The 13,194-nt window shown below is 41.3% G+C and overlaps 1 protein-coding gene across 3 annotated transcripts in view; it reads right to left on the bottom strand.

Moving 5' to 3' along the window:
* Positions 1 to 13,194, bottom strand: part of cftr (CF transmembrane conductance regulator) — a 35,569-nt gene that overhangs the window by 6,991 nt on the left and 15,384 nt on the right. For 2 of the 3 annotated variants that reach the window (XM_020593527.1, XM_020593529.1), the window contains exons 12-21: positions 11,269 to 11,363; positions 9,473 to 9,559; positions 7,916 to 8,705; positions 7,591 to 7,719; positions 7,351 to 7,439; positions 6,976 to 7,259; positions 6,754 to 6,833; positions 5,843 to 5,993; positions 2,607 to 2,834; positions 1,790 to 1,902 (exon numbers count right to left, since the gene is read on the bottom strand). In XM_020593527.1, coding sequence (XP_020449183.1) covers positions 1,790 to 1,902; positions 2,607 to 2,834; positions 5,843 to 5,993; positions 6,754 to 6,833; positions 6,976 to 7,259; positions 7,351 to 7,439; positions 7,591 to 7,719; positions 7,916 to 8,705; positions 9,473 to 9,559; positions 11,269 to 11,363 — 2,046 coding nt within the window. Of the gene's footprint in view, positions 1 to 1,789; positions 1,903 to 2,606; positions 2,835 to 5,842; positions 5,994 to 6,753; positions 6,834 to 6,975; positions 7,260 to 7,350; positions 7,440 to 7,473; positions 7,512 to 7,590; positions 7,720 to 7,915; positions 8,706 to 9,472; positions 9,560 to 11,268; positions 11,364 to 13,194 lie in introns of all 3 variants that reach the window. The other variant, XM_020593528.1, reaches the window with a different exon arrangement.

Here is a 13,194-nt window from a genome sequence, read left to right as displayed (position 1 = left end):
TTATATTTCAGTTTATTATTTTTATTTTAATGGATTTGGGTTCTTGTTTTAACAAGCTGACGAGGCCAAAATCCTGGCAACACTTGCAGTATAAACAACAATTTTATTTAGACCAACACGCCTTGGCTTGGAGCCTCATCAAGGACCCTGAAGTGACCACAAGCCAAAACGTGATGCGCCAACAATAAAGTTGCTGTATGCTGTTATTGGATCCTTGACCATTTCAGACAGTTTTCCCTTTTCCATTCACCAGGTGGCCAGAAATTCCTGTGCCACAATTTTAACACAAGGCATCAATAGTTGAGGCTTGTAAATCATAATACAATGACACATGCAGATGCATGGTTTTCTTACTCAAGCAATGTTTTAACGAAAGCAGACACAACATACTTAAGCATGAGAAGACTATTTTAGAAGTTTGGTTTACTATTAACATCAATTACATGTTTTCAGAGGGAGTCACTGTAATGACTTTCTCACATTTAAATACTAAAAACAGTGCCAGCTCCCCCAAACACACACCGCCATCACTGCAAGTGTGTGTGTTCATGCAAGTTCAGAACAAAATGTCCTGCACTGAGATAAGCTTCAGCAGCTCCATTACCCAAAACGTGGAGGAAAACAATCACTGAATGGGTACAAACTGGTTCGGACGAGCCTCACACAGTCTTCACAAATGACTGCTGAGGTTCCTGAAATACACTAGGGAGTAGTAAAGCAACATCAGCTGTCACACAGAACAAAAAGGAGCAAGATGTTCCTCTACACCCTCGTTATCTGTGGTTTAAGATCTGCTTGACTGCTTTTCTGATGTGCACAAACCACAGTGAAATAGTGAATTGAAACACTGTAAAATAAACTGTAGCTTTACAGATGTCTCATGTATTTCTAAAATACATGAAAATGTTAAAATTATAAAAATATACTGTGAAATTACATGCCAAAATTAAATTACAGGAAAATCCTGTATCTGTAAATTACCATAAAGTTGCCATTTAAGAACTGCACTATAAGACTCGTGCTGGTGGGAGTGCTTGAATCTTCCGGGTTACACCCTCCTGTCTCACCAAGGTAGCACTCCAAAGGATAACAGCTGGAGTAGCAGTGACAAAACTGCAGAGGGCCACAGAGTAAAAAATGCAAGAAAAAATCCACTAAATTAAAACTTCTGAACTGCATGTTCTATAGGAAAGGCGCTTATAGCAGAAAGTCTGAATTAAGTTATGTTACGTTACATTTACTTGGCAGATGCTTTTGTCTGATGGGTGCATTAAAAGTCCATGTAAACAACAGCCAGTAATTGGAAGCACATCCCTCCCAAACAAACTACAAGCATGCTCACTCACACAGTACAAGCACTCAGACTTTTTTAAATGAATTTTAATAGAAATTAGACATAGCCAAGAGCTAGCAAAGCTCGTTGAGGTATAGCCTAAAAAGGGGAACTCTGATTCTGCAATGGAAGACGGGTAGTTATCCACAGTACAGGGTTTGCCCATGTTTTGGAGGAAGGATGTCTAATACCAGTCTTGAACTGCAGGAAAACCTCAACAGGCAGTCAGTGTAATGAATGGTTTAAGTGGAATGGTGTGGAAACATTTAGGAAGGCTGAAGACCAGATGAGCAGAAACAGTTGCTGCAGAGCTCTGGTTGCAGACACAAGTGTTAAAAAAGGTGTTTGTAACACTTAACATACTCTTGACTGGCCATTGGCTGTGTGGTATTTTAATGAAGGTCAGGGCTTAGTACTGTGATCCAACCAGTGAGACCTGTGTGTGTGACCACATACCAGTCCGTCTACAGTGATGCTGGTGATGACAGCCCATTGGAAAGTCCCCAGGATGAGCATGGCCAGGGCCACGATGATGCCAGTCTCCCCTGCTTTATCCCCTGCTTTATTCTCTGTACAGAGCACACACACACGCACACACACATCAGCACTGTCCAATACAATCTGCTTTCTGATGTCAGAGGAGCACTCAGATAATGCAGTGCTGCTACTGGCTCTGTTTGAAACTAATGAGCTGTGAAATGGCCCTTTAATTTACTCTCAACACAAACACATGGTACGACACAAACAACGTGTCTGTGCGTGCATGTACTTTTGTTTCCCTAGTTATTTAATTCAGTGAACACATGCTTCCTTTTGTACATGACATTTTATCTGGTTGCATTCCAATGTTTTGATCAGCTTTCCCAGACAAACCGTTCTGTTATGACCCTGATATCTGACTCTACACACTGTTACTCACAGATAAGTCTGAGGCTTCTGCACTTGATAGGCCCGGTGGAAATAATGAGGTGTTGACTAACTAACCAACCTACTGGAATTTCAATATGTTGCTTCCTCACATTTTCAGCTGTGCAAACCTACCTCATCTCAACCCAAACAAAACAACTGATAAAGCACTATTATTTTCCTATAGTAGGTCTGCATTACACATCAGCTCTCTGATTTATCATTTTGCAGCTCACACACAGAAGAACTGCTCTGCTAATAGGGACCAGTGGGAGTAGCAACCTGTGCTCAGTCCTGAGATCTACCGTACATCCACACTTGCAACCCTCTATGCATCTACTGTACCTACAGTTGACTTATCACTCACGGTTGGTTCCGACAGCGATGAAGGCAGCAGCGGTGAAGAACAAGACAAATATCATGTCGCACCGGAAAAGGAACCAACGCAGAGTGGCCAGGTAGTGGAACCACGTGGCTGTGTGAGTGTTCAGCGCCTTGTGGAAGAGCATCTCGAAGTAGGTTTGGCGCCCAAATGCCCGAATTGTCCATAAACCCTTCAGCGAGATGATGAGGTGGGAGAAGATGGGACTACGAGCTGCAGGACAGGGCAGAGAGCTGTAAAGTTTTAACACATTCAGTTTAAAAAGGTTTTTTTGCAAGCTGCTACTTTAGTTGGAATACAAGAGAGAAAGAACAAGTGAGGAAAATGTGGCTGGGATCAGAGATAATGAAAGATACTGTATGTGAGAGCGATGAAAGATAAAGAACAGAAGTAAAAGCATTTTGGCACAAATTTTGTTGCTATGATAGACAGTCAGGTGGAAGAAAGAAAACTTAGACAAAAACTTGAGTGAAGCATCAACAGAAAGAGTCAATAAGGAGCAACACATTTCAGTGTCCAAAAGCATTTCCCCTGTATGTTTCACTGCGTATAAACTGAGACTGTCATATGTTTTCCTATGTAAAGAAAGACATCTCAATGTGAGAAAGGAAACCTCTTTCTAATTTGGCATCATTTTCATGTTTTAAGTGCATACTCTACATTTTAATGAAGATGCTGTTACTTTCCTTTTAAATACCCTGTAGCAACAATAATTCTGTTTAGTCAACACACTCTCTCTGAGTAGCAAACAGAACAATGCTAGCAATAAGCAAAAATGTTATAATAAACATTTGAGTGAACAATACACATAATTTCCACGGTATTTTGCCTGGCATGCTGCTTGTGACTGCAGAGGGAGCAACACCAGGATAGGGTTGAAGGAAATCCCAGCTCGGCTCATCTCTCTGACCCCGACGTGGTCTCAGCGGCTCCGGAAAGACCTCGCTGTCATCACCGAAACACACATTCAGTGACAGAGTCGAGAGCAGAGCAGGGAAGTTCAAAAAACACAGAGCGGCATCTTCGTCAGCAGTCCAGTGAACTGTTTTGCTGGTTTTCTGGAGCCCAACCAAGCGCGACTTCCAAAGCTTCCCAGATACTGTAGCCGACCTAGCAGTAGTGAAGGTGTCTGCTATGGGTCTGATGGTTCAACAATCCTACCTGTTATTTCTAAGTGTGTAACATCTCTCAACAGTCAGGTCAAAATTGATATGTAGAGCCCAATGCCACAAACCAGCTCGGCTCATCTCTCTGACCCCGACGTGGTCTCAGCGGCTCCGGAAAGACCTCGCTGTCATCACCGAAACACACATTCAGTGACAGAGTCGAGAGCAGAGCAGGGAAGTTCAAAAAACACAGAGCGGCATCTTCGTCAGCAGTCCAGTGAACTGTTTTGCTGGTTTTCTGGAGCCCAACCAAGCGCGACTTCCAAAGCTTCCCAGATACTGTAGCCGACCTAGCAGTAGTGAAGGTGTCTGCTATGGGTCTGATGGTTCAACAATCCTACCTGTTATTTCTAAGTGTGTAACATCTCTCAACAGTCAGGTCAAAATTGATCTGTAGAGCCCAATGCCACAAAGGAAGAAATCTCAGGAAGAGCAACAGAGGAAGGATCCCGACGTGCAACAGCCCACAAAAACTTTATATAACTAACATTATTAAGTCAAACTGAAAATATTGTAAAACAAACATAAGACTTGTTAATACCCTCTAAGGCCTTTGGATACCCTGGACCTAGGACAGGATACAAACATTGATTTGGGTGGTTTGAACTATAGGAAAACTGGTCAAAGTGATTCCATGCTATTTACTTATTACTGCCACAACACTGTCAGTCTGGCACTTTCTGCAGCACACCATTTATTTATTACTCTGACTTGGGGACTATGCTTGGTCTCATAGTTAAAGAGATTGTCCTGCAAATGTACGCTCACAGACTGGAACCCAACAAGAGTCTTTAAAGAGCATCAGCTTAATGCATCAACAGTAACGCTGGTGTCAAAAGATGATCAAATCTTACCCTAACTACTCTCCTTATTGTTTTTCATTGCTGCACTGTTAAAATTCATTTCCTGTTCTACTAAAGCATCTGATGATTTATTTACTTTTAATAAATAAAGTAAAGACCCTCAATAAAAACTCAGATCATACTAAAAACAAACTATTGCCTCACATGTAAAAGCTTTTAGAAATATCTGAATTCTTTTCACGGGGATACCAAGAGTCAAGATTTTTTTATTTGCCATTTATGCATAAACAGACAGTCTAGGCATATAGGAATTCTTGTGCAGTTCTCCTTTGGAGTCACCAAACTTTGATAACTAGAGGATAACTGTTTAAATGTCCTGCCCCACTTCCTTTAACTGATCCAGCCCATCCATCCTCTCCTTCAACCCTGCCTTTGTCATGTTTTTGTTCTTCGGGGTGACCTGTGTCCCCTGGCCCTGAGCCATCTACCTCTGCCTGCAGACGGGCAGTTATAATGACTGTGGTGTCTGCTCCACCAGGACTCGCTTCCTCTTGCTTCCCCCCTCCATGCTATTGGTTCTCCTGTCATGTTTTTGATTTCACTCTTCTGAATATTTTTCCTTTCATCATTGTCCTCCTTAACTCCCACTCTCATTAATTCAACTAGACTAGAGGAGTAAACTCAGTGTTCCACCGCAATAGATGCACAGTATTGTAAGAAAGCTTTCTGATATTTGTATTTTAATGCAAAATATACTCTGTAAACCTAACTTTGATTGAAATTCAAGAATATAATTATATATACAGGTGTACTCTGAAATACAATTCTAAGCAGATTTTAAATATACAGCAGCTGCTGTACTGAACTGAATCTATTCGCTAAATAGCAATTTTATGTATTTTACTGAATGGTTTTTAATTTGCATATTGTAAATGTATAATTTCCTTTTATTTGAGCAGCTCAGTTTCCCTACTTGATACTCCACTTCCCATGCAACACTGTGATGCAAATCAGCACTTTGCTTGTCTTTGTTCAACAAGAGAGGAGGCATTAAACTGCATAGAAGCTACTGACAGAAACGTAAATCTGCACCCTGAATATACACACCCTTTAACAAACGCATTCATGCGGTAGTGTCCAGAGATACCGGCCCTGTATTTGCACTCTTGTGAGTTTGAATAAAACTCACCACAAATGTTTAAACCTAGACACTTGCACAGTTACACCATGCCCCCACCCCCAAAACTCTTACCTTCAGCCTCCAATAGTTTGAGTTGCTGCCCTGTTCGTAGGAAGTACTTCCTAAGGATAACAAATATGACACCCAGTGGGATCGCAGCGATGAAGATGTATGGTTTTATGATGGACACGGTGAAGATGGCACCCGTAACAATCAACGTCAGCTGGTGTGAGAGAAAAAACAGAAAGAAGAATGATCAGATCTGCGTGTGAAAACCCTGAGTGTGTACAAGTTAGCTAGTTGTACAACAAGTTGGTTTGAGAAGTACCTCATGTTGAAGCTATTATTAGTCACATAAGCTCATGGTTGTTCTTGATCAAACAAACAGTTCACCCTAGCTTCACATTCTCACTGTGCCTTCGTCTTTTTGAATGTTGAACTCTGAATGTGAATCGTGTGATGGCCCACTTCATGCTTGCAGCGGTCAGTACAAACATTCAGCAGAGCTGTGCCAAACAGTACGGCTGGATATTGATAAGATATTCCTGATTCAATTCAATTTGGTAAATGGTCTTATACTTGTATAGCGCTTTTCTATTCATTGCAGCACACTCAAAGCACTTTCACTATATTTGCCCATTCACCCATTTGCACTCCCAAGCGCGCACACACAGTCCAATGTCTTGCTCAAGGACACTTCAACATGTAGACTGGAGAAGCTTGGAAATGAACTGCCACCCTTCCAGTTAGGAGACACCCTGCTCTACCTCCTGAGCCACAAATTTGATTCATGAACATTCATGTATATCAAATAAGTCTGGAAACCTTTTCGGCATTCAACAAGTGAGCAGCACTTTTGTTTCCTAGAGTAAAAAAAAAAAATTTAAGTTCACATTATAGGTCCTAATATAAAGTCTTATTGTTTGTTGGAATACAGTGTTAGTTTATGTTATCCCACCTGCTTTGGTGGTTAAATAGGCTACCTGTACAAGGTCAAACACCACCAGAGGCAGCATGTCGTCTATGGTGGCCATGTCCTTGGTGAATCTGTTCATGATCCTGCCTGGAGTGGGGGGGGAGAAAAGCTCTAGTATTCTAATGAATGACTGCATTAATATGGCATTCAGTATGGTTCTTCAGGTAAACAAAAACTGGTGAATACAAAGATAATGTACAACACTGGTAAAATAAAGTTAGGCAATCACCTGTCTTCATAGTGTTGAGCACAGCCATGGGGGCTCGTAGCACAGCGCTAAGCATCTGCTCATGCAGTCTCTTGGACACAGTGAGTAATGTATGCACCAGTGGGAGACCCCTGAAGAATCCCAAAGCCAGCACGCTCTCTGATGTGGCCACATAGATGTACATGATGTAGTAAGCACTGCTCGATGTGGCTATTACTCCCCGATGGACAGGGGGCGACGTGAGGTTTGAGTGCTGCTCATTAATGTTTTGTGGTGAAGAGTTGGCACTATCTGACTGGATTTTGCTGGTAAAAAAGAACAAAGGATTGAGAATAAAACAGGAACTGTGGCCCAGCCAGTCAGGACACTTGTAAGAGAACAAATCAGATTCAGCACCAGTATAGCTCTTGATCTGTGGGGGGCAAATACTGCAACTGCAGACAGGACAGGGTTTCAGTACAGACTGCAACGTCGTCTTCTGTTGTCTGTAGTCTCAGGAACAAAAAACATGACACTTACTTAGTAATAAGGAAAACGCCAATGACTGAACCAGCAACCTTTTGGTAGAAAGAGAAAAATAATAGTTAATTAAATTCACATAAACACCCATAACCTTAAAAGCAGTAGAAATTTCACCTCAATGATGAAGACAAAGACAATGAAAATGAGAACGTAGACTAAGCTCCTATTGGTACTGATGTAGCGTAGGTAAGTACTCCATGATGTAGTTTCAAAGACCTTCTCATGTTCATCTGCAAAGCATTGCTGTAAAGAAACAGAAACATGCTCTTTTACCATATAGCCACAGCTATCACTAACTCCCCTATATGTCCAAAACTTTAATGATAAACTAAAGCACATTTAAAGGGTATTTTCACAAAATCTTGAAGAAAATGTTGAGAAATCTAAACATAAAAAAATGTGTATTATGCATTGAAAAACAGGTCTAACAAAGCCTTACCTCCATGTCTTCTTCACCCACTTCCTCACTAATGTCATAAACGCTGTCCTTGGACAGGCGACGGGCATAAATGTCGAGTTCAGAGGACAGATCACACTGCGGCTTGATGGACAGCTTTCTTCTGAAGGAAGACTGCATCTGTTCTCTGCGCTCTTGGCCCTGAGCGTTGGTGATGAAAGCCAGGACAGACTGGCGCCGCTGTCCGTTGAAATGCTGCAGTCCATGATGGTACAGGTTACTCCTGGGGAGCACCTCCTCTACTTGATCATCCTCTGGTACGACTGAGAATTTCCTCTCAGAAAGTTCATGAACCCCGTCCTCTGTCGTGGTGGTTTGTGGATTAGTCGCTGTCTGTTGGGAGCTGCCAGTAAAAGAGAACTTACGAGCAGCTGCCAGGGGACTAAGGATGAGTGACTGTTTGCGTTTTTCTGGGTAGCCATCACCTACAGGATGGCCTTGAGATCCAGAAACCACTATTGGAGTTGGGGGCTGGCGGAAAGACTGGCGAACTGGCTCTGGACCTCGGATGCTGGCGTTTTCATCGACGGAGACCCTGCGGAGAGTTTCTGTGAGAATTGAGCTGCGTCGCTGTGCTTTGATGTTGTCGTAAGCCTCGAGGCCAAGGAGGAGGGAGCTGAAGTCAGGACGCTGGCTCTGCAGCTCTGAGAAGGTGCCATAGAAGTAGCAGTCTCCATTGTGCAGGAGGAGAATCTTGTCTGCTACTTTGAGATGCTCCAACTTGCTGGTGACCACAACACGTGTTTTGGAGGCCATAAGTTTACAGAGGCATCTGTGTAGTGATACACAAAATGGAGATTGTGAAGAAAACTTTTTCTGTGGCTTCAGACTGTGTCACTTTTTGCCTTTATTGCACACCAAACCCATGAGACTATAGTGAGCACTTACTAACTTAAAGAAATCTTTGAAACCTAAAATGAGCTAAATGGGTTTAAAAAAAAAAAGAAATAGGATTGGGTCACTGTCTGCTGAACAGAGTGCTCATCACCTGGCTAATACAATCCCTACTGTAAAGCAGTTGTATAAAGTACTGTATATTAACGGTCTGAACAATTTTTTAAATGAGAGGTTTCAGTTTTTATATTTAATAAATCTGCAGTTTTCTTGTCATGGTTTATCGAGTATAGATTGATGGGGGGAAAAGACAATTTTATCCTTTGAAAATTAAATCTACAACACAGAGTGCAAAAGGTGAAGGGGTCAGAATACTCACATTACAAAAATCAGGAACAAAAGAGTGAGATCCCAATTCTTCAAAGAAAAACAGCCCGTAAATTTAACAAGCTACAGTACTGTACGTTTTATTAAAATAACTATGCTCAGGCAAATTGTTTATTCTGATTTTCCCCTTGAAAGATTGTCAAAGTCCATATTTTGTTGACTTACAAAAAAACTCCTGAGAAAGCTACAGTGATGGAGCTGCTGATAGATGCCCACAGTGAACCTGAGTGGGTCTTAGACAACAAGAGGTAACCTTGAACTTAAATCTTTAGCTCAAAAACCCCCACCACATAAAGGGCTCTCTGTTAGGAAACACACTTCTCAAAGATATCTTTCTCGGTCACAATGTCCAGGTGTGTGAAAGGTGCATCCAAGAGGTAGAGGTCAGCATCTTTATACACAGCCCTGAGGGACAAAACACACACAATCAGCAAGTCAAAAGGAAATAAAACAGACAACAACAAAACACTGCAAAAATGTGAAAATTCATGGCATATGCTGAGAAAAATGTTAAAGGGTAAGCCTGGTCATTTTCTATATTAATAGTATTTTCAGCAATCTCCATACAGAGACTAGAACCAATAATGAGTTGCCTCTACTCACGGTTAATGTCTGTCAATCCTGGATTATTTTGTCCGTCTGTGCGACAGATCTCTGTTGTTTTACAAAAACGATTAAAAACATCAGAGAAGCACACCGCTGCACTAGGTGACATGTTTTTTCATTACAAAAGCCCAGACTATGTTGCCCCAAAGGTTCTGAGCAGCCATAATTTCCTTAAATTAGCACAAGTCAGAGTCAAGTATACGTGCATGCGCTCTCTATGTTTACCTCCCGCTAGCTCCTCACACTTGGGTCTGGGATTTGCTAATGAAGAAAAAACATGTCACCCTGTACAGCAGTGTGCTTCCCTGATGTGCTTTTCATTGTTTCTGAACAACAATGGGGTTCGGTGGCACAAAAGAAGCAGCTGATCCAGGACATTAACTGTGAGCAGCGACAATTCATTGTCTGTTAAAGTCTCTGTATGGGGAGTGTTGAAAATACTGTTAATATAGAAAATAACCTGCATCATCCTTTAAGGAAAAAGAAAACAGAATATAAGGAAAAGAGCAACAGAGCAAGAGACAGAAAGACAAAGAGGAAAAGCTGTATATCTAAAGGGTGTAAATGAGGAAGTTATATTTACAGTAATGGCAAAAACAAAAAATCAAATGGTGGTTGTAAAAATTGATACCAGGACACTAAATCAATAAACAATACACTAAATAAGAGTGTGTCTGTCTGGCGTCATCTACTGCTGTAGAAAGCACTCGTCATTAAAGAGCATGACCATAAGTCACAAATCCTAAAGACATGAAATGTTATTTAGTAGATGTTTTTATTGGTTTAGAGCCTAGAACCCCTAGGCTACAAACCAAAGTGCTAATAAAGATAAAGATAATAATGATGACATTCACTAGGTTATGGCCCTGAAACAATGTTTTAAATGTATCTGTTGTTAAATACAGTGCACATGCATACTGCTAACACTGATAATAGTTATAGAAAATAACATGTTGGTTGACACTGTGGAGCAGATGATGGGGAGAAATTCCCATTTCTCTTTAAACCATAACCATCCACAGACTCTAATCAACAAATTAATCTCCAAAAAAATAAATAAATAAAAAAAAAAGTTTAAATCATGTTCTGTTTTTGTCCATTGCTATTCAAAATGGTCAAAAAAAAAGTCTGAACAAAGAAAAGACCATAGTCATAGCCAATCAGCACAGGTGAGATACTCAGGTTAGAGTGTGGATACCCAAACTGAGCCCACTGGGACCCGTCGGTACCCGGGTTCGGACAGAAATTTAGAAATTATGTTCAGCTCCAGATTGGACACAGACTTGTAGGTCAAACTTTAGACTAGATGGCTGGAGCACTCAAATGTCTGCTTTGTTCAATGGTAAGAGGAAAAACCCCGTACAAACTCAACCGCAGTGGGTTCGGACATTATATACTATACACCTTTCAGGTCAGGGTCAGGTTCGGATGCCACACACACTTGGATTGGGCCACATATTTCTGTCCTGACCCGACCCATGCTCTATCTTCGGTATGAGAGGAAGTACCTGGCCAGCCCAAGGCGAGCCCTTTGACCGCCGCTGAGGGTCACTCCTCCTTCCATCAGGAGTGTCTTGTCTTTGTCTGGCAGCAAGGCAAAGTCCTGGAGAGGAAAAAGGAAGGGTCAGCAGGTCAAATACAGGCACACACGGCCACCTTTTGTGCAACAGCAAGGGGAACTTTAGGTTACCAGAATGCTTGACAAAGGCAAAACATAAGTTCTTACAGGATTGAAAATGGTCCCCTTGTTTACATGATTTGTTTTATTGTATAACCTTTTTTCACAGTCATAACTTTTACCTGGTAATCAAAGCAAGCCATGTTCATATGATCACAGATTTATCCCCAAAGTTCAAACCACACAAAAACAACCAAACCACAGATGGGACAGACACATGAAGGACGCCACAAGTACACATGTACAGTGTGTTTGGTGTTAACTGATGCCCACACCAATAAGCATGAAGTCACAGCACAAGTTTGTATCTTCCTACCTTTTCAACGGCTGCTTCCGTTGTCCTGACGGGAGCGCATGGGGATCAAGTTAACAGGTTAACAGCTTGTAAAATAAGACAGCATAGTAAAAAGACATATTGTGTCTCGCTGGGACAAAAGGCACCTGCTGAGCTGGAGGTAAAAGATGAGTTTGCAGTGGGAAGACCACCCACAGCAGTCTGGTGCTTCAGAGGCAACAATAATGAGGAATTACAGTCACAAGCCTCATCTGTCTGGAGAAGTCTGCTCTAGTTGTCACTCCTTGCTTGTGCAGGGATGTTTCCTATAGCAGAAAATCCTGTGTGCACTCTCCTCATATTTTGTCATTTTTTAAGAAACAAAATGAAATTTTTCCTCTGAATATCTCTTATGTATTTAATCATGAGACAAGCTTAAATGTATGTTGTGAAATATTAGACTGCACCTTTAAATAAGAATATTTTACATGAAAAAAATAAGACGACTTGTTCAGACTGACAAAAAGGTGCTAATTAGAGATGGAAACACAGAATGTGTCTACTGCAGTGTCAGACTAATAAAGTACAAAACTTGGAAAAAAACAGCACTTTACTCAAAAAGCTCACCAGCACCGGTCTAGGGAGGAGTTGTGTTTTAACAGTTTGTCATCTTAGGTGCTACTTTAACAAACCTCTCTTTTCTTTGTTACTTTGTTATACTTTTATCTGGTTGTTTTAAAGTTTTCTTTACTTTTTAGCTTGTCTATGTAATGTTATGATCTAACGCTATGTCCCGACTACATGTGCCTAACATTTTATTGTCTTAACATTTCCACTTCGCCTACAATGACAAGTTTTATCGTTAATTCAGCTAACTCCTTTGTATAGGTTATGTGTTGTACTGTTATTGTAATGGCTATTTTAACATCTGGCCAAGTAACAGCTGTTGAGAATTAGCTTTTTGGATCACACCTTAAATTTGCTTGAATATTATCTTGATTACACACAGCTCCCACTTATTACATATTACATTGCCACTGTACCCATATTTATAATACAAAAACCAGCCTCTCGGGTCCTATATCAAAGAAAGGGCTATCCCCCACAAGAATACTTGTGTGTTTTAATAAGGCTGGTTCCCAGGATGCAAGCTAAATTTCCCATTTGTGTCTCTGGGATGAAGGGCTAGAAAAGCCTTTATATATTTTGACAAATAGCTATGACTCACTCCTCTTAACTGTTGGCCCTCTCCCAGTTTGGGGGTCAGAGCCCCCAGTGTTCCTATTACCACGGGGACCACTTGTGCCTTCACCTTCCACATCTTTTCTAGCTCTTCTTTCAGCCCTTGGTATTTCTTGAGCTTCTCGTGTTCCTTCTTCCTGATGTTGCTATCGCTTGGGATTGCTACATCTATCACTACGGCCTTCTTCTTCTGTTTGTCCACCACTACTATGTCCGGTTGGTTGGCCATTACCAGTTTGT

Source organism: Monopterus albus, unplaced genomic scaffold (assembly GCF_001952655.1).
Source record: "Monopterus albus unplaced genomic scaffold, M_albus_1.0 scaffold19.1, whole genome shotgun sequence".
Taxonomy (NCBI): domain Eukaryota; kingdom Metazoa; phylum Chordata; class Actinopteri; order Synbranchiformes; family Synbranchidae; genus Monopterus; species Monopterus albus.
This window is presented reverse-complemented; position numbering and strand designations above follow the sequence as displayed.